Source organism: Rhinoderma darwinii, chromosome 1 (assembly GCF_050947455.1).
Source record: "Rhinoderma darwinii isolate aRhiDar2 chromosome 1, aRhiDar2.hap1, whole genome shotgun sequence".
In the NCBI taxonomy this organism is placed as follows: Eukaryota; Metazoa; Chordata; class Amphibia; order Anura; family Rhinodermatidae; genus Rhinoderma; species Rhinoderma darwinii.
In genome coordinates, this window is record NC_134687.1 from 475051705 (window position 1) to 475078640 (window position 26936).

The 26936-nt window shown below is 42.9% G+C and overlaps 1 protein-coding gene across 1 annotated transcript in view; it reads right to left on the reverse strand.

Moving 5' to 3' along the window:
* The window catches only part of DNAH10 (dynein axonemal heavy chain 10), a 198176-nt gene that overhangs the window by 31064 nt on the left and 140176 nt on the right, over nt 1–26936 (reverse strand). The window contains exons 45-61 of the mRNA XM_075833733.1: nt 23471–23616; nt 22929–23081; nt 22489–22749; nt 22192–22364; nt 17276–17369; nt 16967–17134; nt 16676–16864; nt 16424–16595; nt 12355–12558; nt 11564–11644; nt 11157–11354; nt 10176–10337; nt 9059–9233; nt 5549–5730; nt 5299–5435; nt 608–825; nt 11–232 (exon numbers count right to left, since the gene is read on the reverse strand). Coding sequence (XP_075689848.1) covers nt 11–232; nt 608–825; nt 5299–5435; nt 5549–5730; nt 9059–9233; nt 10176–10337; nt 11157–11354; nt 11564–11644; nt 12355–12558; nt 16424–16595; nt 16676–16864; nt 16967–17134; nt 17276–17369; nt 22192–22364; nt 22489–22749; nt 22929–23081; nt 23471–23616 — 2935 coding nt within the window. The remainder of the gene's footprint in view (nt 1–10; nt 233–607; nt 826–5298; nt 5436–5548; nt 5731–9058; nt 9234–10175; nt 10338–11156; nt 11355–11563; nt 11645–12354; nt 12559–16423; nt 16596–16675; nt 16865–16966; nt 17135–17275; nt 17370–22191; nt 22365–22488; nt 22750–22928; nt 23082–23470; nt 23617–26936) is intronic.

Consider the following 26936-nt stretch of genomic DNA (forward strand, 5'->3'; position numbering starts at 1 on the left):
ACCAGTCTACCTGCTAATTTCAACATCATCAGTGAGCAGACTCTCAACCCTAAATGGATGACCAAGAGGAATTTCACGGTCCAGTATGTCCTGCTCCCATTCTGTGTAAATCATCTCTTTACGGAATTCCCAGTTGAAAGCACCTTCATAGCTGAGAAATGCAGAACAGAGCAAACAATCTCCAAGTAACTTTACTCTTCTCTCCTTCAACTCTTCCAAGTCTTTTGTCCACCTAAAAAATACGAAAGCATATGATAATACGTCTGAGGGCAGATACAGCTAAATCTATACAATAGATCTGTAAAATTATAAAGCTACTTGCTCATCAAAGAATGGGCCATGAGGAAATACCCAACATCAAACCAACCACATGGATCTGTAGTACTCAGATTATAGTTCCGGAAAAATGTAGATTATTTTGTAGTCATTTAAAAAATAACAATCTATAATGGCTTTTTATGTACAGTATGTGGGCGGAAACAAAAACATAGATCTAAGGAAATTACCAAAGTCTGGTCAAAAGTATCTGAGATAAAAGATGGACAATGCAACAAAACAACTGAAGACAATGATGTCTTGCCTATATAAGACAGCTCTATAAACTTACCTTAAATTCTCCGATCCCAAGCCAGAGATCAATTTATCAGCTGCGATCAGTCTGCGCTCCATAATTTCTGCTTCCTCTTGAAGTTTTTGCTTCTCTGTTATGGCAGCTTCATACCGTTCTCCAAGGGTTTTCAATTCACTTTGTATGGTGGCTAATTCAGCCTGGATCCTTTCCAGCTCGCGCTTGCTCATGTAATAGTTCCGTTCCAGCTTTGCCACCTGCATTATAGAAGAAGTCATTTTTTTCTTACAATTTTCTGATTACCAAAAATGTTGAGTGGACTTAGTATTCATGGCTTATCCTGTCTTAGGCTATCAATATCTGACTCCTATTCCATCCTCCTTATCTCTGTACAGTATGCGGATATGTGGGTACTATACAAGCAACAAATAAGATACACAATTAAGAGACTTCTTTTCAAAATGTATTTAACCCCTTTCCAATTGCCCACTGTCTTTTGACGGCAAGCGGTGCAGGTCCTGGGAGCGCTCATTCTCTCTGAGCAGGAGCTGTTAGTTAACAGCTCCTGTACTTAGAGAAGCATTTTGAGTACAGCTGGGATCAGAAAAAATTCAGACCCCAGCTGTTTAACCCTTTGATCCATGACCGCGGCATGATTAAAGGAAACTCCCCTCTTCGATCGCGTCACCGGAAATCTGATGATGCAATCAGAGACTGGGGGAGCCCTCTGCAGCCAGCCTTGGGGTACTAGAAAGGACCCCAGCAGTGGAGTAACTACCGCCGTAGCAGCCGCTACGGGGCCGGTGGCATGAGGGGGCCCGTGTCGCCCACCGGCACGGGCCCCCACCATGGCCGGAGGCTCCGCTAGCAGCCGCTATGGCTGCTACAGCGCGACGCCACTGAACACTACGGCAGAGCAGGGAGGTATCTCCCCGCTCTGCCATTAAATGAAAGACATGTATCCCCTATCCACAGGATAGGGGATACATGTGTGATCGCTGGCATTGATAGGGAGAACGGGGGACTGAAAGTCCCCTGAAGTTATCCATCACAAACCTCGGACTTCCGGGGCCTGTGTCGGCAGCTCCGTAGAAATGAATGGAGCGCCGGTCGCGTTTGTGCGCATGCGTGACCAGCACTCCTCTCATTTTTATTGAGCTGCTCAGACGCCGGAAGTCAGAGGTTAGTCATGGAGAACTTCGGGGGACTTTCGGTCCCCCGTTCTCCCTATCAATGCCAGCGATCACACATGTATCCCCTATCCTGTGGATAGGGGATGCATGGCGTTACCTACAGGGGACGACGACTCTGCATGGCGTTACCTACAGGGGGGGGGACTCTGCATGGCGTTACCTACAGGGGGGGGACTCTGCATGGCGTTACCTACAGGGGGGGACTCTGCATAGCGTTACCTACAGGGGGGGGACTCTGCATGGCGTTACCTACAGGGGGGGGGACTCTGCATGGCGTTACCTACAGGGGGGAGACTCTGCATGCCGTTACCTACAGGGGGGGACTCTGCATGGCGTTACCTACAGGGGGGGGGTCTCTGCATGGCATTACCTACAGTGGGGGGGGGGACTCTGCATGGCGTTACCTACAGGGGGGGGGACTCTGCATGCCGTAACCTACAGGGGGGGGAATCTGCATGCCGTTACCTACAGGGGGGGACTCTGTATGGCGTTACCTACAGTGGGGGACTCTCTATGGCGTTACCTACAGGGGGGACTCTGTATGGCGTTACCTACAGGGGGGGGGGACTCTGTATGGCGTTACCTACAGGGGGGGACTCTATATGGCATTACCTACAGGGGGGGGGGGTCTCTGCATGGCGTTACCTACAGGGGGGGGACTCTGTATGGCGTTACCTACAGGGGGGGGACTCTGTATGGCGTTACCTACAGGGGGGACTCTGTATGGCGTTACCTACAGGGGGGGACTCTGTATGGCGTTACCTACAGGGGGGGACTCTGCATGGTGTTACCTACATGGGCGGACTCTGCATGGCGTTACCTACAGGGGGGACTCTGTATGGCGTTACCTACAGGGGGGGACTCTGCATGACGTTACCTACAGGGGGGGGACTCTATGGCGTTACCTACAGGGGGGGACTCTGCATGGCGTTACCTACAGAGGGGGACTCTGCATGGCGTTACCTACAGGGGGGGACTCTGCATGGCGTTACCTACAGGGGGGCTGTATGGCGTTACCTACAGTGGGGGACTCTGTATGGCGTTACCTACAGGGGGGACGACTCTATATGGCGTTACCTACAGGGGGGGGGGACTCTATATGGCATTACCTACAGGCGGGGGGGACTCTGCATGGCGTTACCTACAGGGGGGGACTCTGTATGGCGTTACCTACAGGGGGGGGGACTCTGTATGGCGTTACCTACAGGGGGGGCTCTGTATGGCGTTACCTACAGGGGGGGACTCTGCATGGTGTTACCTACATGGGCGGACTCTGCATGGCGTTACCTACAGGGGGGACTCTGTATGGCGTTACCTACAGGGGGGACTCTGTATGGCGTTACCTACAGGGGGGGACTCTGCATGACGTTACCTACAGGGGGGGACTCTGCATGACGTTACCTACAGGGGGGGACTCTGCATGACGTTACCTACAGGGGGGGACTCTATGGCGTTACCTACAGGGGGGGACTCTATGGCGTTACCTACAGGGGGGGACTCTGCATGGCGTTACCTACAGGGGGGACTCTGCATGGCGTTACCTACAGGGGGCTGTATGACGTTATCTACAGGGGGGGACTCTGCATGGCGTTACCTACAGGGGGGGACTCTGCATGGCGTTACCTACAGGGGGGGACTCTGCATGGCGTTACCTAAAGGGGGGCTGTATGGCGTTACCTACAGGGGGGACTCTGCATGGCGTTACCTACAGGGGGGCTGTATGACGTTATCTACAGGGGGCTGTATGGCGTTCCCTACAGGGGGGGACTCTGCATGGCGTTACCTACAGAGGGGCTGTATGGCGTTCCCTACAGGGGGGGACTCTGCATGGCGTTACCTACAGGGGGGCTGTATGGCGTTACCTACAGGGGGGGACTCTGCATGGCGTTACCTACAGGGTAGCTGTATGACGTTATCTACAGGGGGCTGTATGGCGTTCCCTACAGGGGGGGACTCTGCATGGCGTTACCTACAGGGGGGATGTATGGCGTTACCTACAGGGGGGGACTCTGCATGGCGTTACCTACAGGGGGCTGTATGACGTTATCTACAGGGGGGGACTCTGCATGGCGTTACCTACAGGGGGGCTGTATGGCGTTACCTACAGGGGGGGACTCTGCATGGCGTTACCTACAGGGGGGCTGTATGACGTTATCTACAGGGGGGGACTCTGCATGGCGTTACCTACAGGGGGGGACTCTGCATGGCGTTACCTACAGGGGGGGACTCTGCATGGCGTTACCTAAAGGGGGGCTGTATGGCGTTACCTACAGGGGGGACTCTGCATGGCGTTACCTACAGGGGGGCTGTATGACGTTATCTACAGGGGGCTGTATGGCGTTCCCTACAGGGGGGGACTCTGCATGGCGTTACCTACAGAGGGGCTGTATGGCGTTCCCTACAGGGGGGGACTCTGCATGGCGTTACCTACAGGGGGGCTGTATGGCGTTACCTACAGGGGGGGACTCTGCATGGCGTTACCTACAGGGTAGCTGTATGACGTTATCTACAGGGGGCTGTATGGCGTTCCCTACAGGGGGGGACTCTGCATGGCGTTACCTACAGGGGGGATGTATGGCGTTACCTACAGGGGGGGACTCTGCATGGCGTTACCTACAGGGGGCTGTATGACGTTATCTACAGGGGGGGACTCTGCATGGCGTTACCTACAGGGGGGCTGTATGGCGTTACCTACAGGGGGGGACTCTGCATGGCGTTACCTACAGGGGGGCTGTATGACGTTATCTACAGGGGGCTGTATGGCGTTCCCTACAGGGGGGGACTCTGCATGGCGTTCTCTACAGAGGGGGCTGTATGGCGTTATCTACAGGGGGGCTGTAAAAAAGGCACTATCTGCAAGGGGGGGGGTTGTGTGACACCCAGGGGAGGGGGGCCCCAGTCAAAAGTTTGCTATGGGGCCCAGTCTTTCCTAGTTATGCCCCTGGACCCCAGGGCTGTCTGCCTGCTGTTAGGACACGCTATGTGCTGCCCTAACAGCAGCCTGTGTCATAGTGACACAGTGTAATGTATTAGCAAACAGGAGTATGGTAATACATTATAAATAAAAAATAAAGTTGTAAATAAAGTTATCCCTTCATGAGATAAAAAAAATGAACAAAAAATAAATACAAAATTTCCAAAAAAAGTCATTATTTTGCAAAAAATATATTTTATTGCCCATACATTACATAAAAACAAAAAACCTACAGATATTAGGTATCTATATGACCATATCAACCTGAAGAATTAATACAACAGGTTATTTAGTGTGAAACGTGAACCGGATAAAAAAATGAAAATAGTTTTTTCCTATATTCACGGCACAAAAATAAATTATATAACATACACAGTAATTTTTTTCTACCCCCCAAACTGCGCAGAAGAAGAATCCAATTTCACAAGGCCTCATACAGCCACGTCAATGAAAAAATAAAAACTTTATGACTGCTGAAAGGCAGAGAGGAAAAAACAGAAAATTTAGCTGGTCATTAAGGCCTTTTCAGGCCCGGTCATTAAGGGGTTCAACATACTGCATACCTTTTCTCTCTTCGGTTTAATCTCCTTAGCCACATCACAATAACCCATTACGGCATCAACAAACTTCAACATTCCCAATCCAGCTTTACTAATGGCTTCCATCTCTTCAAATGTGGCATTGAGATTTTTTAAGAATCCTACAAAGAAATCCCACAACATGACAGAATAATAGTAAGTCACCAGCTAATGTAAATATCATGTAATGCAAAGAGGACATTAAAAGTGCCCCGGCATAATATAAGCATATTACCTCTGACTGTCTTGACTTGATTTTGAGTGATTGCATCAAAATCTATTTCCATAAGTATTTTCAGGAAGTTTGGCTCTGACATCATTCCCTTAGCACTTTTCCAGCTGATCTCCTTGTAGCCTCTCATCACCAGGATACACTCACAAACAACCTGGACTGCCCTTGGTGGTTTGGCAAAAGTCCTTAAATATAATAATTAATAACAATAATAATAATATTAAAAATAAATGAATATAAAGTTCATTTTTATGTAAACTGTGTTTGATATTCGAGTAGACCACTGCAAACGGATCAATCTCTAACACACTATGTAACTGTAATAGATAATCCAATGTACAGTGCATGACATTCTATAACAAGAATATTAGTCAATTCACTTATATCATAAAATATGAAATATGAGTGTATTATAGATAGATATAGATTTTAGAAGTTTGTTAAGGTACAATAAAGACCCCTCCTCAATTACTGCTTCTTGCCTTGATCACCTCTACAGGTAAATAGACTATGAATACCAGTGAATATAAAGACTATATCATATATTTAATATACGTTCAATTGACATACCAGTAATCTCACATTTACTCTTGTGCTTATTTTCGATTAACTCGTATAGGCCGGAGTAAACATTCTATTATTGACATGAAACACCTTAGTCAAGAAGACAGTATGAAGAAATATTCTAAAATATACCCCATTAATGCTATAGAAGCTACAGTGCTTTGTATTATCCTTACATTATACAAAGATATGGGGTATTATAATGATAATAAAAGTAGGCCTTATGTTATCATGACTGCAGCAATGATCAACTATATGGATACCAAAATATCAACACTCCACAATACAGTCACTCACGTTAAAAACTCACAGCACCCCAAATCAGAAAGGTCCTCACATGTACTTACATCTTCCTTTGATGAGCGTAAAGTAAGAGAAAAGCCTTATTCCACATCATACTCACAAACTGAGAATGTTCAGGATACTTAAGAGAATTTTAATACTTGGGGTTGAGAAAATATTAGGACTTTTTATGAGCACTTATATTGTACAACTCTTTACTACAAAAGCTAAGATCTTCTCTTCGTATCTTATTTCTGATATATTCTGATATGAATTTGTCTGTTAACATTACAGGTTGTGCATTATGCTGTAGAAGAAAATTATATATGCCTTCATTTTCAGATTTTTTCTTAAAATACAGTTATTTTTGCTCTCATATTTTTTATAAATGTAAGGTGCCAACACACATCACATCTATTATCATTTCACATGCCAGGTGCTGTGAAGAATTCTGTTGCAGAAGGCCTTCTGATGTTAGATGTCTCAGATGTAGATTACAGGAGACCCTAGGCTGAGCAACAAAAAAATACATCTATCCTTGCTTCGTCAAGAGGCTCGCTACTATTCACTAAGAATCATTCACAAGTGCCAACGTCTGGACATATAGCACATGGCTTTTGTAAATGTCACTTTTAACAATTGGAATCTTCAGCAGGACAGATCACTTGTGATGGAAGCCCATTTGCTCATGACACAGAAGCTGTAGTGCTTGACAGGCTCATCATGCCCATTCTGAATACATTGCCCGAACCCTCACTGGGCAAGGTGCTACCTGAAGCTCTGTGCCCAGGGGAGCTCCTGATGTCAATATCAATATATAGACAGTAATGTCAGGAGCTACAATGCTGAAGTTCACGGCCAGAGAGTCGTAAAAGTTCTCTGACCGTGGACTCCGGCCCTGGAGAAGCTCCTGATATCACTGTCCATATATGGAGAGTGATGTGGGGTGCTTCCCAATGTATATAAAAACCTGTGACGAATGCCATACAGTGGCATCCACCACCCATAGGCTCTTATGTTAAAAAAAATATACCGCGCGGTATACTTTTTTCGGAATCCCTCAGGATGGAATAGAGTAGTCTACTACGCTTTCCATTCTTAGAAAAAAAAAAAAAAGTATACAGATGTATACCAGCCAGACAGAGACCAAAAGGACACTCTTTTGGTCTGCGTTGGGCTAATGGAGGCCTATGGACACGTTTAGCGTGTACGTCGGGACCTTTCCCGACGTACACACTAAACATATGGCCAAAACGTGATGTGAACTAGACCAAAGACACTTCAGTGAAAATATACACTGAAAAGACCTTATAAAAATGTGCTACTATTTAAAGGCAAGGTCCTTTGCAACCAACTTTATTATTGCTCCAATTAATCTAAAGTAAAAAATGAAGCAACTTTGCAAATAGTCTTGATTAAAGGGAGACGAACATGACCCCATGGTTACAGACTACAAATAAACCCTGTGTAGTCTGATCCTTTAGTCGAAGTCCCTTCCATCTGCCCCCTACTTCTTGTAAAACTAATGAATGTACTTCTTTGTCTCCATAGAGAAGGAAGTTTTTTGAATAAGTTTAAGGGGAATTACGTAGACCCTCTCAGAGCTTCTAATTGGCCACTGGCTAATAGAGTACATATCTGTATCTGCATATAGAGTGCACTAGCATTTGGCCCCTTTTTCAGTACATTGGGATATCCTATACATGTTAAAAGGGTCTGTTATAGTGACAGATGCTTCTTAAAACTTCTCAGACATAGTTTAAAAAAAATAAAATGTGAAAACAGGATTTGTAGCCATAGACAACATCATTCTTTCCTTAAACCCTAAAGTGGTTATCACATTAAATATCAAATTCATTGTGTAGATCATAAAAAATGAACAATGTTTGCAATTTACATGCTGTGAAAAAATCAAGTGAAGTGTTAAAATTCACTTTCATAGTATGTCGCCTCCTGGTGTTCACAATGTATAGCAATGTGCACGTCCACCTAATGAGCTAATGAGCGCTGGTAGACACAAATGCTCAGTCACTAACCCCACAGCCAGCACTCTGCACAGTGAAATTTTGTTCACTGCAGAGCAGCCAATAGAAATAGCTTTCTTTCCTGCTTGTTAGGGAAGTAGCAGAGCCTCCGCAGTAGTATGGCAATTTTGCTGAGGAGACTTCACAGCTGGTTAGGACTATAAAACTCTTCATTCTGACAGCAGATGTGACTCCTACAAATGTCCACACTTTTCATTTGTGTCTATGGTAGGGCATACTGTGGATGTCACACAGTATATATATTCACTACTCTGCATCCCATGTATCCTATATATAGGAAAAGTTAAAAGGGACTATATCGTCAGCTGCCGGAGGGGGACTGAGACTGAAACAAAAAAAAATACCATTGAAATCAATGGTGAGGCAAATGGAGGCGATGCTTCCATTTGGCTTTCCGTTCATCTGTTCCACTGATGGAACAGATGAACGGAAATCCTAAACGGAAGCCAGCGCTGATGTGAATAGGCCCTTAGTCTCAGAGTAGCAAAAAGTTGTTACTTTTTGAAAAGTTTACAGATTTTTTTCATATAAAAATATTATTCTTTTATTTAAATGTAAATACAAAATAGATTTTGCAGGAGTAAGATCTGATAATGTATGGTGCTAAATTAGTGTGACCTACCTAATCTCAGTGACATCTGACCTGTCCAACTTCTGCAGTTCCAGTTTTGCGGCTTCGAGTATGGGCAAAGCTTCAGCCAGGGAACTCTCTGCCTCCTGCTTCTCCACAGAGATAACCTTATTTTGCTCCTCTATTTCTGCAGCCTTCTCCTCGGCAAGCTTTCTTTTCTCCTCCGCTGTAATTTTTGAACACACATTATATGACTCACAATTTTTAATAATCATCACTCAGTGCTATATTATTGATGACTGAAAAAAAAAGATGGAAATTAAAACTTCTGCATAAACATTCATGCATCAAACGCTGGTGAAGAACTTGTCATGTCATCTAAGGCTATGTTCACATCTGCGTCAAGGCTCCGTTCCATCGGAACGGAGCCCTGACTGACACAAACTGAAACCAGAGGTTTCCGTTTCCATCACCATTGATTTCAATGGTGACGGATCCGGTGCAAATGGTTTCAGTTTGTCTCTGTTGTGCAAGGGCTCCGTCGTTTTGACGGGATGAATACCGTAGTCGACTATTCATCCAGTCAAAACGACGGAACCCTTGCACAACAGAGACAAACTGAAACCATTGGCAATTGTGATGGAAACGGAAACCTATGGTTTCAGTTTGTGTCAGTCAGGGCTCCGTTCCGACGGAAAACTCTGGCGGGAACGTCGGAACGGAGCCCTGACGCAGATGTGAACGAAGCCTAACATCAACTGAGGAGCAACATATAAAGAATCGATTAGATAAAGAAAGTTTCACAGTTAAAATTGCAGCATTACTATAACTCCAATGTTTTATTTGAGGAAGAAAGTTGCAAATAAAAGGTAAAAAACGCCAACATGGTCAGATTTTTTTTGGGATGGTCACGAATTCTTGCAGCTTTTTCGTCACCATGGAGCCTTAGTCTAAAGCAACTTACAGAACTTTGTAAACTTTTGGTTTGTAAATCTCAGATAAATTTTAAGTAATGCACATCTGAATTCCCTGTAGATTTTTACTTTTATTTTATTTTTTTACAACAAAAACAGCTAAGTTTAAGATATTCTTTAAACCAATAAGACATACATTTCTGCTTGATGCTCGGGGAAGAATAGTTCAGATGGAAATGCTAAACATTGCTCACCTACTGCAGTATTAACAGATATCTCATCCAGTAATGCTTCACATGCAGCCGATTTCTCTGCTAAAACCACCTTCTGTTCAGCCAGCTTTACATTAAGTTCAGCCAATTGGACAGTGGCTTCCTTCAGCTTGTCTAGGCCACCTTCCAACCGTTTGCACTGTGCTATAGTTAAAAAAAAAAAAAAGTGTCCCCAAAAAGTATTAAAAATACATAGTTGTTGGCAGTTCTCATAAAAAACGAGAGAGGATTTCTACTCAAAACATAGACAACTGCCATGTATGCGTTAAATGGGTACTTCCATCTCAGAGATGTATGGCATATCCATAGGAAATGCCATAAATGACTGATAAATGCAGGTCCCTATTTCGAGAATGGGGGTCCCCACTAGCCACTGCATTCAGGCTGGAAATCGATGGTCAGGGTTCCGGCAGAGGTGGTCAGGGTTCCGGAAACACTCGAGCTTGCTAAACTATGCTGTTTCCGTAACAACAATAGAAATGAATGGGTGTTCTGGAAACAGGGTAGCTTGCTGTGTGACGCTGTTTCTGTAACTCCTATTCACTTCTATGGGAGTTACGGAAACAGCGTAGCTCAGAGGTCAGTTGTTTCCGGAACCCTGACCACCTCTGCATCGATTCCCAGCCGGAGACCATCTCACCAGGCAGGGATGGTGTCGAGTGACCCCTGATCTCAAATAGGTGCGGGTCCCAGACCTCGGACCCGCATCTATCAGACATTTATCGCATATCCTGTGGATATCAGTTATCATTTCTGAAAGAGCTCCGCAGTTGATGGTAAATTGTTGCTTTGGTATTGATTGAACATTCTGAAAAAATGAGAAGTGAATTTGAAAGTGACAACCAATATTGCTTATTGTTATATCTCTGTAGGTAAACTGACCATGTTTGGTCATTTAAATCACCATTTCCTATGACAGATCATAATAACAGATATTTCCATTATCCCACATTCATATTTTACCCAGGTTAAACTGGTTTTTATCATCCAGTAACTTTGAATATGTGTTGATGAAATCCAGATAATTCTTTGGTGTGACATAGTTGCTTCGTCTTAGTTTCTGCAGAAATTTTTTGCTAAACTCTCCCACTGAATCATGAACCATAACAACATGGCCAATGACAGGCTCTAAATGCTGAGTAGGGATCATTTGGTTCTCTCCTGGAAAATATAATACAAACAGTTTATAACATATAATTGCTTATTTACTATTTCAAGTGTAACAACTGCATCCTGAACATATAAAACTGTCAATTGCACATTTCAGGATAAGTAAAGAAATAAAAGATCAAAATACAGAAAATGTTTGAGTTACATTGATGATTAGAATTTAAGATTAGAAAAGCACCAAAAAGATGGAATACACTCACCCAAAAATGATTTAGCAACAGCATACAATGCTTGAGGTGGCCAAGGCAAGAACCAGTCGATACCAGTGCTATTTACCAAACCTTGAAGTTAAAACATATTTTCATTATAAGAATTACAGGAGAAATAGGCTAAAATCTTCAATATATATTTTGCTAGCCTTTATCCATGTGTGCATGACGTTTACTAGAGACTTACTTATGGATGTCTTATTTAAGCAGATCCATAACATTTGGATGAAAAATGGAAGCTAAAATAGAGTGTTGTATATAGTGCATGTCATGTGTGTTCTTCATCAAAAGGGATTATAGGAAAAACAAATTACACAAGTAACATTGTCCCATTGTGGAAAGACAGTTGTTCTCTGCCCACCATCCTCCAAAAAGATTTTAGATCTCTATATAAGATTTGTTCTTCCAAGGAATCCATCTTGTATCGTGACAGGTTCAACTCCCACATTTAAGCACTTTTTTCAATCCCTGTTTATTAAAAGAGTCCCCCAAGATAGAGCTGGTTACAGTTGTCCCGTTGCTGTGACCCTCAGTGATAAGATGTAATCAAGTGGCCATTGGACTCAGTGGCTGTTCCATATATTGTAGGGACTGGTTCCTCTAAAGAGAATTATCAAGATCACGAACTAAGGACACCCCTCCATTAGTAAGAATGCCCTAATAGTGTATTTAAACATGTGATTTCTAAACAAGATAAAAATTTATTTTATAGAAGCTACTTGCAGTACTGACACAGAGATATTACTAAACTCAATGGTACCACAAAAATATGCATCTCATACCTGGAAAATTTCTGCATCTTGTCCTCAATGTATCACCGACTGGGGACATTCCAAGAACAATATGCAGATTGTTTGCACTCTTGTTAACAAAGAATTGCCAAATGCTCTCTTTGGCAGGTCCCACACCATGTTTTCCAGCTTCATCTCTGATTTGGTTTAGAACAGATTCCTTCTCATCGTCCGGGAAAAGTGCTGGGACCATTCCTGAGCAATGAAAAAACACAATGTATATTTATTTGTACCTTGGTACTTTTACGGTGTTAATCACACTTTCAGATCTTTGCTGGTAGATGAGGATAAATGTGCACAACAATACAGAGTATTTTTTTAAAAAACACCACAATTTTTATTATGCTAAAGCAGAATGGAATAGGAAAAATTCCACGTTTTGATAAGAATAGTTGATCTTGCGGAATTTGGGTATTCTTTTACTAAATTAAGATAAGCAAAATATGTACTGTCGCTAAAATGTTATCTAAACTTTTTAATTTAATTGACAAAAGTATTAAGAAAAGTTGCACTGATGCTACCTGCATATGGCCAACAAACATCCTTGCTGCGGCAGACAGAGTTTCGTAAAATAACACATGAATGCCTTATACATATTAGCACATAATCAATCAACCAGTAAGATTAACATATGAATACCTAGTATGAGTACTGTGTATTCGTGTCTTGTGCGGGATTACAGGGATTGATCGCATATCTTCGCATAGTTGGTGGGAGTACCATTGGTCAGCCCACCACATATCACACAGTGATGATATATTCTAGGGATGTGACATCAATATTAAAGAGGTTCACTTTCTAAATATCAATGTCATATTCCTTAGGAAAAAAGTTACATAACTTAGCCATAGGATGTCTTAAAATATAGTTTGTCGCCCCGCTCAAACTATAACTTGCGCTGCGGGACAGGGAACCATATAACCAATAGAAGCGCATTAATGAACTTTGCGGTTATGTGAAAAAACCGTGACCACTGCATCCATAGCTTCCGCTGCCTGCGCATGTGCGGACATATACAAGCTATTACTTGTACAGTGTTTGTATATGTTTGCATCTCCTTGTTTACATGGTCCCCAGTCTCGTAGCACAAGTTAAAAATTGGGCAAGGGATGCATTATTTTTGACGACATCTTATGGGTAAGACCCTGTTCACATCTGTGTCGAGGGCTCAGTTAGGGGCTTCCGCCACAGGTTTTGTTTTTTCTGTTGGACAAAACAGCGCAGCATACTGAATGGCAAAATGACACAAACCATGACAGAGACCCGACACAACCGAGTCCCTGGGTTCCATCAGGCGTTGTTGGTTTCCGTCATGCATTGGATCCCGAGCTTACGGTATTCTCGTTGTTCTGCTCCTATGACAGAGCAGAACGGGACTCGGAACACGATCTTAGTTATAGAACTTTTTATGTTGTTATATGACGTTAATATTAAGAAAGTGTATTAAGAAAGTGGACAACGCCTAATAGTCAGACAGCCCCTTTAAGATCTTAATGTGCCCAGATCCACAGTCCGTACACAAGAGGACTCAATTATGCAAAGTACTAAAAACAGTTACATACTAATAACAAATCTGATACAGGAGCTCATTGACTGTTTCCAGGTACCTACAGATTTTTTTTGTACATATGTACACAGCACAAAGTAACACCCAAAGTCAAGTGAAAACAAAAAGTCAAGTGAAGTGAAAGTCAAGTGAAAACAAAAAAATTTTACTATCATTTTCACACTATTCTTACGCAAACTTGTACTAAAACACAGCCAATTTTATTGGCCAGCCCTAAGTACCAAATTTATTGCATTTACAAATGATATTTGATATAATAATAATGATGATGATGATATTACCAGTGAAGTGATCCTTATACTAATCTGGTCTAAAAGAGGTTATTTATATAATATAAAATGTTGATAATGTCAGATGTAAAATTACTTCCTATGATGAAATGTATTAAAATAAATTTATATGTTTCTCTTTGCATGAGGTGGAAAGGAGGGAAATGTGAGTCTTTTTTTTTTCCAAAATATTTTTATTTCGTTTCGACAAAGCTTTCAATATAACAAGGGTAGGGAAGGGAAGGGGAGCAGAAAGGAGAGGTAAGACATAAATCGATATGGACGTCAAACATTTACACATTAGGTACTCAATCAAAATAACTCAAACAGTAAGAGCATCATAACAGATAAGTCCAAACATAAGAGGTACAATGGTAAATCAGAATTATGTATGTATGCTCACAATATAAACAGTATGGAGAAGAGTTCTGTGTATGATTTAGAGATATATCAACCATAGGGGAGGGAGGGAAAGAAGGTTTAGCATATGAAGGATGCGAGCCATTTACTGGTGAGCGAAAAGGCTCATTCATCAGAGTAGTATAGTTTAGGTGATTACACAACTGTTTATCATAAGGAGATTGGTGGACGGCCAGCTACTGATTGTTTAAGATACCATGTGGTATATTGAAAGCAGTTGTTACGTTTTTGTTTGATCCTGGGCGGGAGCGTGTCAATAAATGAATCCCATAAGGAAAATAATTTTTTCACTTTTGTTTCTTTATGCAGTGTAGGCATTCTGAAAATATGGGAACCTTTTTCTAAAAACAATTTTAAGGGTGAGGCATGAGGCGAAAGCCAGTCTTGTAGGATGGTCTTACGAGCTGCACTAGAAAATATAAAAAGCATTTTTTTGTGCATTGAAAGCGCACAGAGGAGCGTCTGAATCCAAAAAAAACAAAATTGGCCAAGCAGGATAGAGCGGTACAAAATTAACTAAGTGCTGTAGTGCAAAGGTTTCAACTCTCTTCCAGAACTGTTGGATAACGGGGCAGCCGCAGAAACAGTGGTAGAGGACAGCATTCAATTCTGAACATTTTGGGCAGGCTGACGTAGGAATTCTGCTCATTAGGAAATTTCTCATTGGGGATATGTAGGCCCTATGGACAATTTTCAGTGCCATATGCCAGTAAGAAGCTGATGGAAGAAACCTTGATGCAGTGTATAAACTGTTCATAATATCTTTGATGGATAACGTGGGAAAGTACTGTAACCAAGAGTGTGCACCTGTCGGAGGGGTAGTGTAGTCAATAGGAGATCTCAGAAGTTATAATACAACAATATCATTCTTCTGGTATTTTTAGTCTTGATGATTAAGTTGACCACTAGGACTTGGGTGAGATCAGGGGACAGCTGGGGTATGATTTTTCTTACGTAGCTAGAAGCCTGCAGGAATGGAAATAGTGCCTGGGAGGAGAAGTTAAATTTGTCTTGAAATTCTCTGAATTCTAATGGTCGAGTGACATCTATCAGCATCAGATCAGCGATACATCTCAGGCCCCTCCTCTCCGACAGGCTATTACTGGGGGCATGTAGGATGTATAATAAAGACTGGGGTTTGGCAAATTGTGCCTCCACGATAGGTTCGGAGTAATGTGAGGTGTTATGTGTCCAATCTGCCACAATCCTCAAATTGGCCGCCAGGTTATAATCTCGAATATTTGGAAAGTTAATTCCCCCCATTAAATTTTGTTTGTTGGAGAACTTTCATGGCTATCCGAGGTCGACCACCGTTCCAGATACATTTTCTGTAAAGGGCCGTGATTATCTTTTCGGAAATGTGAGTCTTTATTATGGTTGTATACAATTTAGATGTTTAATAAACATTATCTGATGCAAAAAATTATCAATCAAGCCTAAAGCCTCATGCACACATCCGTTGCCCGTTGTACGGCCGCTAATGACGGATCCGTGAAACACGGACTACACACGGATGGCTTCCGTGTGCAGTCCGTTGTTTCAACAGACTACAGGAATGAAATGGCAGAGACTGTTCTGTCAAAAATGGACAGGAGTAGGACCTGTCCTATTTTTGTTGGAACGGCCACACGGTTTCATTAAAACAACGGAAGTGTGAATGGCCCCATAGAAATGAATGCGTCAGTGTGCTATCCGTTAAAAAACGGATAGCACACTGAAGAAAATAACTGAAGTGGGCATGAGGCCTAAATGTTTAACCTATGTAGCGAAGTATACTATAGAATAAAAGGTGGTAATAGCCTACCAGATGTTAGCATGTTATTAATAAGTTCCAAGAACCCTTCTTCTGCCACATGTGCATCTGTGAACAAGAAAATCATCTTCTTGTTCTCTAAACCAAGTTTTATGTAGAGATTCTTCAAATCTTCCCTAAAACTGTTCTCTCCATATCCACGGCTTAGAACAATCTCAAAAACCTAATAAAAAGATAGGAGCTTGTTATTACCTGACAACACTGGAAATTAACCATACATCTCTTATAGAAATCTTCTCAAACCTCATATCCAGCAGCAAATGCCGCAAGTCTAGCTAGGGATTGCTTTCCTGAGCCTCCTACACCAACCAGTAGAGCATGACCTCGATCCATTCTTATAATGCGGTGTATTCGGGTTAAATGCTCAAGTGCATCATCAAAAAGGACCAAGTTCATTTTGGTTTTACTTTCATTATACTCTTCAAGGATTTCCTGGTGGAAAAAAAAAAAAAAACAACAAGGCAGAACATATTTATATATGAGATATTGGATCATATACATCATGTATTAAAACAAAGTTGTAGCATCTCTCACCTGAAAGAGAGCTTTAGCAGCATCATAATCTTGGATGTCTTCATATACTCGTGGTTCCCCTTCCTGCATTGCTGTTCTGTAGTCCCCAAAAAGAATGGGGTCTCTCATGGTATAATCTAGGTCAGTCGGGAAGTGTTCTTTAATCAGACTCTGAATATGACCTTGTACCTAGAATATCAATGTCAGCGTAAATTTAAGAGATAATACATTGGGTTAATCCATGGGTAATGAAAAGCTTATTTGTTAACATTGTGATTCATATTACAGCTTAACATGTGATTGATAATACAGGATATGGATGCCATTTACCACGGTCTTATCATCTTCATTGATTAGTCTATCATGGAACACTCTCAGAGCCTCATTCCTCCAGACTCTCACCATCTGTGCCACGGTCTGAAATCTGAAACGCAATATAAAACATAAAGGTCAAAAAGAAATATAATTTTCTTATGTATAAGGTTTTTAATGGGTTTAATTAGGTATTTTATTGCATATTTATATTTTTAAGAAAAAAAAACTATAGTTGCCAAAAATGTCACAAAATAAGACATCATCAATATATAAAAGGGTAATCATATCAGATTAATCCACACCTCTTTTATTAGAATTTTGGGGCATTTCTTATTGAAAAGAATAGTCTTTTTACACAGAAAAGTAAGAATTTTAGTAAGGACCTGGAGGCTGCCACAGAAACCACCTCTTCTAGTGCAGATAGTAAGAACACCTTGAAATGAACAATTCTGGGAAGCACATTTTTTCTTCATAAACTAAAGTATATCCTTCCAAACGCTAGTATGCATGTACAAACCCCCGAAACATATGTAAGAAGCAAACAGCAAGTACTTTTTGGCAGTGAACTCTTAACAACCGCTTGTAAATCATTTTTGCATGTCTAACATTTGAGAATTCACGGATTAATATTAAACACTAGAAAAAGTACCCGGCGCTGCCCGGGTATAACATGTCGGTCTGTCTGTTTGTGTGTTCATTGTATTTTTTCCAAGGGTGCCTAGGAGGCTAATCCATGCCCTCGTCTTTTCTTGGTTTACGGGGAAATCGCTAGTAGCCCTATATTACCCGGCAGTTACACACTGTTTATTTCAATTTTACCTTCCTAAATACCCAACCGCAAAACTGGTAGGAAATGGAGGAAAACTGTGACAGAGCCTGTTGATTAACAACATTGGCAGTTTCATTACCAGTTGGCAATAAACTGTTGTTGGATCATAATTGAAAACAGCATCATGCATGAAAGCCCACTCATAAGCACGATGAACATGATGTGCTTTATCAGCTTTCTTTCTGGCCTGGGTTCAGGCAGGAGTCTCTGCGCTTCTGAGAGCCACCTGTCTGATCTGATGCTGAGAAAGCCTGAGTTTGCTGAGGAGTTTCAGCAGCTCGAGCAGCAGTATGACGCATTTGATCAGCTTGCAGTTGCGCAAGAGGAGTCTCTGCAGCTAGTAATGCAGCTTTCCTCCTGGCCATCAGTAATCTGATTGGTTGCTATGGGTAACTGCTAACCTATACCTTCCCATCTAGGATTACCTTGTAAAGTGCACTACCTGCTACTGCCAGATAAAAACATCTTTACTATAAAAGCGAATGTCTGTATTCACTTTTATAGTATTGGATCGTGATCATGTGATAATGACCTTTAAGAAAACCTTGCTGAACACCCGATGCACCTAAGTGCCAAATTTGGGGTCAAATGATTCAGGCGTTTGGATGCCTATAGAGGACGACAAACAGACATTGACTTTTATAATGTACAATAGCAGAGTTACCCGGCTTCACACTGATCCATTTGTTTGTTGTTTGTGTGTGTGGTTAAAAACTTAATTTCCTACTGATATGAAGCCAACATATCCAATAAATTCCAAGTACAGGGTTCCTTTTTTGAGGCATGACTGGTCTGAAAGGGGTTCAATTTATGAGAATGCTGAAATCCGTGGGCTTGGTTCTGTTGAGAGATTTCAGCAGCTCGGGCAGCAGCCATGCGCTTTGCCACAGGAGTCTTTTGTCTAAGTGCAGGGTTCCTTTTTGGTCTGAAAAGGGTTCAATTTATGAGAATGCTCAAATCCGGTATAGGTACAGTTAGTTTACAGCGAGTAACACGTCGTGTAAAGAAAAATGCCTGGGTTGTTATAGAAACCTGGTCCAAAACTGTGTCTATGCGAGTGAGGCTAAGAATGAAGGACCTGGGAGCTTCTCTATTGGCTAATACGGGTCATGTGATATGGAGGAAGGTCCTTGATGTGGAAGCCAGTGGTGTCCTATTTTCTTTTGTGAATATGTCAAGAATTGTAGGTCCTAGAGAGATGAAACCCGTTCTAAAACATTCGGAAACGCGTGATATACCGTATGTGCCAAATTTGGTGCAGATTGGTCCAGTCCTTTGGCCGTTCATAAAGAACAGATATCAGACAACAGAAATTATTTTTTATATACCTAGTCCTTCTCCATGAATTAGAATATCATCAAAAAGTTAATTTATTTCAGTAATTCAATTCAAAAAGCAAAACCCATATACTATATAGATTCATTACACACAGAGTGATCTATTTCCACCATTTTTTTCTTTTAATGTTGATCATTATGGCTAACAGTTAATAAAACCCCAAAATTTAGTGTCTCAGAAAATTAGAATATTACATAAGCCCAATTTCAAAAATTATTTTTAATACCGAAATGTTGGCCTACTGAAAATTAAGTACAGTATATGCACTCAATACTTGGTCGGGGCTCCTTTTGCATGAATTACTGCATCAATGCGGCATGGCATGGAGGCGATCAGCCTGTGGCACTGCTGAGGTGTCATGGAATCCCAGGTTGCTTTGATAGTGGCCTTCAGCTCGTCTGCATTGTTGGGTCTGTTGTCTCTCATCTTCCTCTTGACAATACCCCATAGATTCTCTGTGGGGTTTAGGTATGGCAAGTTAGCTGGCCAATCAAGAACAGCGATACTGTGGTTATTAAACCAGGTATTGGTAATTTTGGTAGTGTGGGCAGGTGCCAAGTCCTGCTGGAAAATGAAATTAGCATCTCCATAAAGCTTTCCTATCAGTTATGTTTCCCACTACACCTTTTATGTATCATTTGCCAAAAATCCACAAGTCCACATCTTCTCCTCCTGGTCGACCTATTATTTCTGGAATAGGATCCCTTACAAATAGCTTATCCCATTTTATAGATTTGCACCTACAGCCCTTTGTTTTTGAATTACCGTCCTTTCTCAAGGACTCTTCCCATCTCATTAGAGATCTGAAAGAGTTTAATTGTACTCATAATTTTACCGATGTAAGTTTTCTTACAGCGGATGTATCTGCGCTTTATTCAAACATTCCGCATGATTTAGGCATTAACGCTACGGCTTCATATTTATCTTCAGGTGCTCGTATACCTACGGAGCAGATAATGTTTTTAATTGAATGCATTGATTTTATTTTAAAACACAATGCTTTTAGTTTTGACTAATATTTATTATTTATTCCTGAAATATGAGTATTGTATGTTCTGGTTTTTTGCGTATGTCATTTGGTCCAGCAGTTTTCTATAACACTTTCTTTTTTATTTAAAAGTTATTCTCACTGACCGATTAAGCATTTTAAAAATCTATTAACAATTAATGTTACTGCTTTTAATTGTTTCGATATGTTGCAAGAATTGTTTTTTAGAGCTATGTGACCTATGTGATCTTTGCTTCTCGACCTTTCCCGCCCCTATCCGATCCCCTTCTTTTCATTGATTGTTTTTTTTTGTCTGCCTTTGTATATATAAGTTGTCGTGATATTACCGCATGTTTATGGCCTGATGAAGACGCATGTTCTGCGTCGAAACGCGTAGCCTCTCATTAAATCCTTTTATGTTCAGCAGCGCCGTTATATTGGTCCTAATTTTTCACTATTTTATTGCTCTCCATAAAGCTTGTCAGCAGAGGGAAGCATGAAGTGCTCTAAAAATTCCTGGTAGACGGCTGAGTTGACTCTGGACTTGATATAACACAGTGGACCAACACTGTTGCTCAGTGTCCAAAGTCCTGTTTTCAGATGAAAGTAAATTTTGCATTTAATTTGGAAATGAAGGTCCCAGAGTCTGGAGGAAGAGTGGAGAGGCACTCAATCCAAGTTGCTTGTGGTACAGTGTGAATGTTTCCACAGTCAGTGATGGTTTGGGGAGCCATGTCATCTGCTGGTGTTGGTCCACTGTGTTACATCAATTCCAGAGTCATCACAGCAGTCTACCGGGAAATTTTAGAGCACTTCATGCTTCCCTCTGCTGACAAGTTTTATGGAGATGCAGATTTCATTTTCCAGCAGGACTTGGCACCTGCCCACACTGCCAATAGTACCAATATCTGTTTAATAACCACAGTATCACTGTGCTTGATTGGCCAGCAAAATCGCCTGACCTAAACCCCATAGAGAATCGATGGGGTATTGTCAAGAGGAAGAGGAGACACCAGAACCAACAATGCAGACAAGCTGAAGGCCGCTATCAAAGCAAACTGGGATTCCATAACACTTCAGCAGTGCCACAGGCTGATCGCCTCCATGCGACAACATATTAATGCAGTAATTCATGCAAAAGGAGCCCCGACCAAGTATTGAGGGCCTATACTGTACATTCTTTTCAGTAGGCCAACATTTCGGTATTAAAAATAATTTTTGAAATTGGGCTTATATAATATTCACATTTTCTGAGAAACTAAATTTTGGGTTTTCATTAACTGTTATAATCTTCAACATTAAGAGAAAACAATGCAGGAAATAGATCTCTCTGTGAGTAATGAATCTACACAATAATTGAGTTTCGCTTTTTGAATTGAATTACTGAAATAAATAAACTTTTTGATGATATTCTAATTCATTGAGAAGGACTAGTATATAGTATTATTTTGTGTTGGGGAGAGGTTCCTTTTTAATTTTGTGAAATAATTCATTGAGAAGGACTAATATATATATATATATATATATATATATATATATATATATATATATATATATATATCCAAAAAAGAGAACGTGAAGCAGCACTCGAATAAAGTGAACATCCAACATGGAACTACAACGTTTCACCTCCTCTATGAAGGCATTTTCAACGTTCAAAACAACAATATACAACAATGTGTACAAATATAGACTGATCACAGAAACAATGTGGAGATAGTTTAAAAAAAAAGTTACGTTTACTATCTGTAAATAGACTAAAGAAAGAAAAATTACCTCTCTGGGGTTGTCAAAATCAATCCATTAAATACTCGGGAAAGATCTCGAAGGTTAAATATATAATGGAACTTTGAAGGGGTTGGAGGAAGATCCCGAACAATCATTTTATACAGCTCCAGTGTGCAGGAAGTTAATGTATCACAAATGGTCTGGACATCTTCATGGAATAGCTGTAAAAGACAAAGGAGTCATACCAGGAGTCAAGTAATAATTTAGTTAACGTGCATCTATAACAGTACAGCAATATATGTGTATTGGAAGCCATTGTAAACATGAAAGTAGCATTGAAATTACCACTGTGTGTCCACGGAATATAGAGAAGTAAATAAGATGCAAGGATTCTTCTGAAGGGAAAAGCACATTAAATACAGTAAACAGGGATATAAATCGGGTGTCCACTTCATTTCGACCACCACCAGCTTTTCCCATTGCCGCTATAAATCCAAGATCCCTTAGAAACTTGCAGTTCAGTTCCTTGCCACGGTCATACATGCCACCCTTTTCCAACAGCAACTTTAACAGAGCAATTGGCTGCTGTGTCCCATATTCATCCACCTGTATTTCAAATGGAAACCAGAATTACTTTGTATAGGATATTTTCAAGCCAGTTAGTTGTTCGTTATTTTTACATTAGGAATAATGTCAGATAACAATAATTATTATTTATTTTTTTTTAAAACATAAATCAACAATTCTTCTTATTATTTTTGACACAATTTCATAAAACCACAAACCTTTGGCATATTCATGTCATCCATGAACACTAATAAGCGCTTGCCCATAGGTGGTCCATAGGTGTCCTTAGTACGTTTCTCTACATTGGCTTCTAGATTTCTTTGGATATCCATAGAAGTAGTACGAGAAGAGAAATTGATAGTCAGCAACATCTGTCCAGGAAGAAATGCACAGTTTTGTATGGAAATGGTTGTTTATTAACGGAATTGTGTGAGAATTATGTGCGGATACAGAAAGTGAGAAATGATACAAAAGAGAATTCGAGAAGAACAGAGACAGGTGGGTGACTGGGTTACAATCCCATATGCTTAAAAAATAAATTTGAAACTAAAATTACAGTGATTTTGTTAATAAGAAATGCACAAAATATCTGCAGATAGGTTGATAGGACTCTTGTTGGTGGACGAAACTGCTTTAGGCCACTGGCGTTCTGAAGAGCATAGTTTGAAATTAACAGATACCTTATGGAACCAGAGATTTTTATGTTTAACACCCTTATTGCTTTCTAAAACATACATCACAATATAAAGTATATGAATACCGTATTATCACTGTTCAAGTTCCTTAAAAGGTTCATTGTAGTAGATGTCTTAGATGTGCCAGATTCACCAACAAGTACTACTGGTCTTTTAATTTTCAACATTTGCTCCAACAGCCATGTTGTACGTGTAGTGTCCACCGTAGGAACTAAAGGTAACATAGAATGATTTCAATATAGATTAACCAAAGCTTTTCACAGGGTAATACCAAGGCAATGACAAATGATCGAAAACAACAACAGTATACTACTATTGGATGATTATAGTAGAGCAAATTAAATACAAGCTCTGGATTTAAAAGGTAACTAAACTTTCAGAAAACTTCTGACATGTCATAGTGATTTTTTGATCGGTGGGGGTCCGAGCATTGAGACCGATTGCTAAAACTAAGCGGAAGAAGTGCTCGGGTGAGCCGCTTGGTTTCTGATCTGCTTTTCTCAGAAAGCAGAGCAGTTGGTGTGTGGGCTCAATAGAAAGTCTATGGACCTGTACACCAACTGTTCGGCTTTCTGACAAAAGACGATGAAGCGGCACAGCACTCACCCAAGTGCTCCTACCGCTTCATTTTAGCGATCGGTGGGGGTCCCAGTGCTCAGACCCCCACCGATCAAAGCTTCTGACATGTCACTATGACATGTCAGAAGTTTTCTGAAAGTTTAGTTACCCTTTAAATTCAAATATCCCCATAAGTAGGTCTAATTCTGGGAGGTGAGTCAAGAAGCACTCTGCACTTTTTCCAGCCCCTCCATTTTTATATGTAATGTAGTGTAATGTGGACATGTGTATTGACTCACCTGGTACTGTAATTTACAGGTCGCCAATGCATTCCGTGCCGACGTGGGGTCACGCGGTCTGAACTCTGACAACTCAAATCCTACAGCGTCTGCTGTAGAAACTGGATGTCAGTCTCTTAATGCAAGTCTTTGAGACTCACCTCAAAACCCTATTTGACTTGCATTGGGTGCCTGACTTCCAGTCCCTAGAGCAGATGAAGAGGAGTCAGAATGATGTTCTCGTGACCCCACAGCGGCTTGGAACGGAGCGGCGGCCCGTATAATACAGCACCAGGCAGGGGCGTAACTAGGAAAGACTGGGCCCCATAGCAAACTTTTGACTGGGGCCCCCCCTCCCCTGGGTGTCACACAACCCCCCCCTTGTAGATAGTGCCTTTTTTACAGCCCCCCCTGTAGATAACGCCATACAGCCCCCCTGTAGACTGTATGGCGTTATCTACAGTGGGGACAGTATGGCGTTATCTACAGGGGGGACTGTATGGCGTTATCTACAGGGGGGACTGTATGGCGTTATCTACAGAGGGGGACTGTATGGCGTTATCTACAGGGGGGACTGTATGGCGTTATCTACAGGGGGGGACTGTATGGAGTTATCTACAGGGGGGACTGTGTGGCGTTATCTACAGGGGGGACTGTGTGGCGTTATCTACAGGGGGGACTGTGTGGCGTTATCTACAGGGGGGGCTGTGTGGCATTATCTACATGGGGGACTGTGTGGCGTTATCTACAGGGGGACTGTATGGCGTTATCTACAGAGGGGACTGTATGGCGCTAACCACATACAGCCTCCACTGTAGAGAACGCCATACAGCCCCCCCTGTAGAGAACGCCATACAGCCCCCCCCTGTAGGGAACGCCATACAGCCCCCCCCTGTAGGGAACGCCATACAGCCCCCCCTGTAGGGAACGCCATACAGCCCCCCCTGTAGGGACCGCCATACAGCCCCCCCCTGTAGGGAACGCCATACAGCGCCCCCCCTGCAGGGAACGCCATACAGCGCCCCCCCTGCAGGGAACGCCATACAGCGCCCCCCCCTGCAGGGAACGCCATACAGCGCCCCCACCTGCAGGGAACGCCATACAGCGCCCCCCCCTGCAGGGAACGCCATACAGCGCCCCCCCTGCAGGGAACGCCACACAGCGCCCCCCCCTGCAGGGAACGCCATACAGCGCCCCCCCCCCCTGCAGGGAAAGCCATACAGAGCCCCCCCCCTGCAGGGAAAGCCATACAGCGCCCCCCCCTGCAGGGAAAGCCATACAGCGCCCCCCCCTGCAGGGAAAGCCATACAGCGCCCCCCCCTGCAGGGAAAGCCATACAGCGCCCCCCCTTGCAGGGAAAGCCATACAGAGCCCCCCCCCTGCAGGGAAAGCCATACAGCGCCCCCCCTGCAGGGAAAGCCATACAGCGCCCCCCCCTGCAGGGAACGCCATACAGCGCCCCCCCCCCTGCAGGGAACGCCATACAGCGCCACCCCTGCAGGGAACGCCATACAGCGCCACCCCTGCAGGGAACGCCATACAGCGCCCCCCCCTGCAGGGAACACCATACAGCGCCCCCCCTGCAGGGAACGCCATACAGCGCCCCCCCCCTGCAGGAACACCATACAGTGCCCACACCCTGTAGGGAACGCCATACAGCCCCCCCCCCCCCAAAAAAAATGCGACCTATAGTGTGTCCTACAAATAACATGCATCCCCTATCCACAGGATAGGGGACACATGTGTGATCGCTGGCATTGATAGGGAGAACGGGGGACTGAAAGTCCCCTGAAGTTCTCCATGACTAAGCTCTGACTTCCGGCGTCTGTGCCGGCAGCTCAATAAAAATGAAAGGAGCGCTGGTCACGCATGCGCACAAGCGCAACCGGCGCTCCATTCATTTCTACGGAGCTGCCGACATAGACCCCGGAAGTCCGAGATTTGTGATGGAGAACGTCAGGGGACTTTCAGTCCCCCGTTCTCCCTATCAATGCCAGCGATCACACATGTATCCCCTATCCTGTGGATAGGGGATACATGTCTTTTGTTTAATGGCAGAGCGGGGAGATACCTCCCTGCTCTGCCGTAGTGTTCAGTGGCGTCGCACTGTAGCAGCCATAGCGACTGCTAGCGGAGCCTCCGGCCATGGTGGGGGCCCGTGCCGGTGGGCGACACGGGCCCCCTCATATATGGACAGTGACGTTAGAGGGGCTTTGAAATGTCGGAATACAACCCCCTGTAGATAACCGCACACTCCCCCTGTAGATAGCGCCACACATCCCCCCCATAGATAGCACCATACCCCCCTGTAGACAGCGCCACACCCCTCTGTACCTAGCACCACACTCCCCTGTAGATAGTGCCACACCCCCCCCCCCCTGTAGACGGCGCCACTGAAGCTCCCTCTAGAAGCGGAATCCCTGACCAGAGGTAGAGAGCTTCATTGACGCTATCTACAGGAGTGTGTGGTGCTATCTACAGGGAGGGTGTGGCGCTATCAATAGGGTGGGTGGTGGTGCTATCTACAGGGGGGTCTGGCGCTATCTACATTGGGGGTGTAGCACTAACTACATGGGCACATTGGCACTATCTACATGGGCACGGTGTGTGGCACTGGAACTTTATATGTGGATACTATCTACAGTGGAACTATGTGGGCACTGTGGCACTGTCTACAGTGGGCACTATGTGGGCA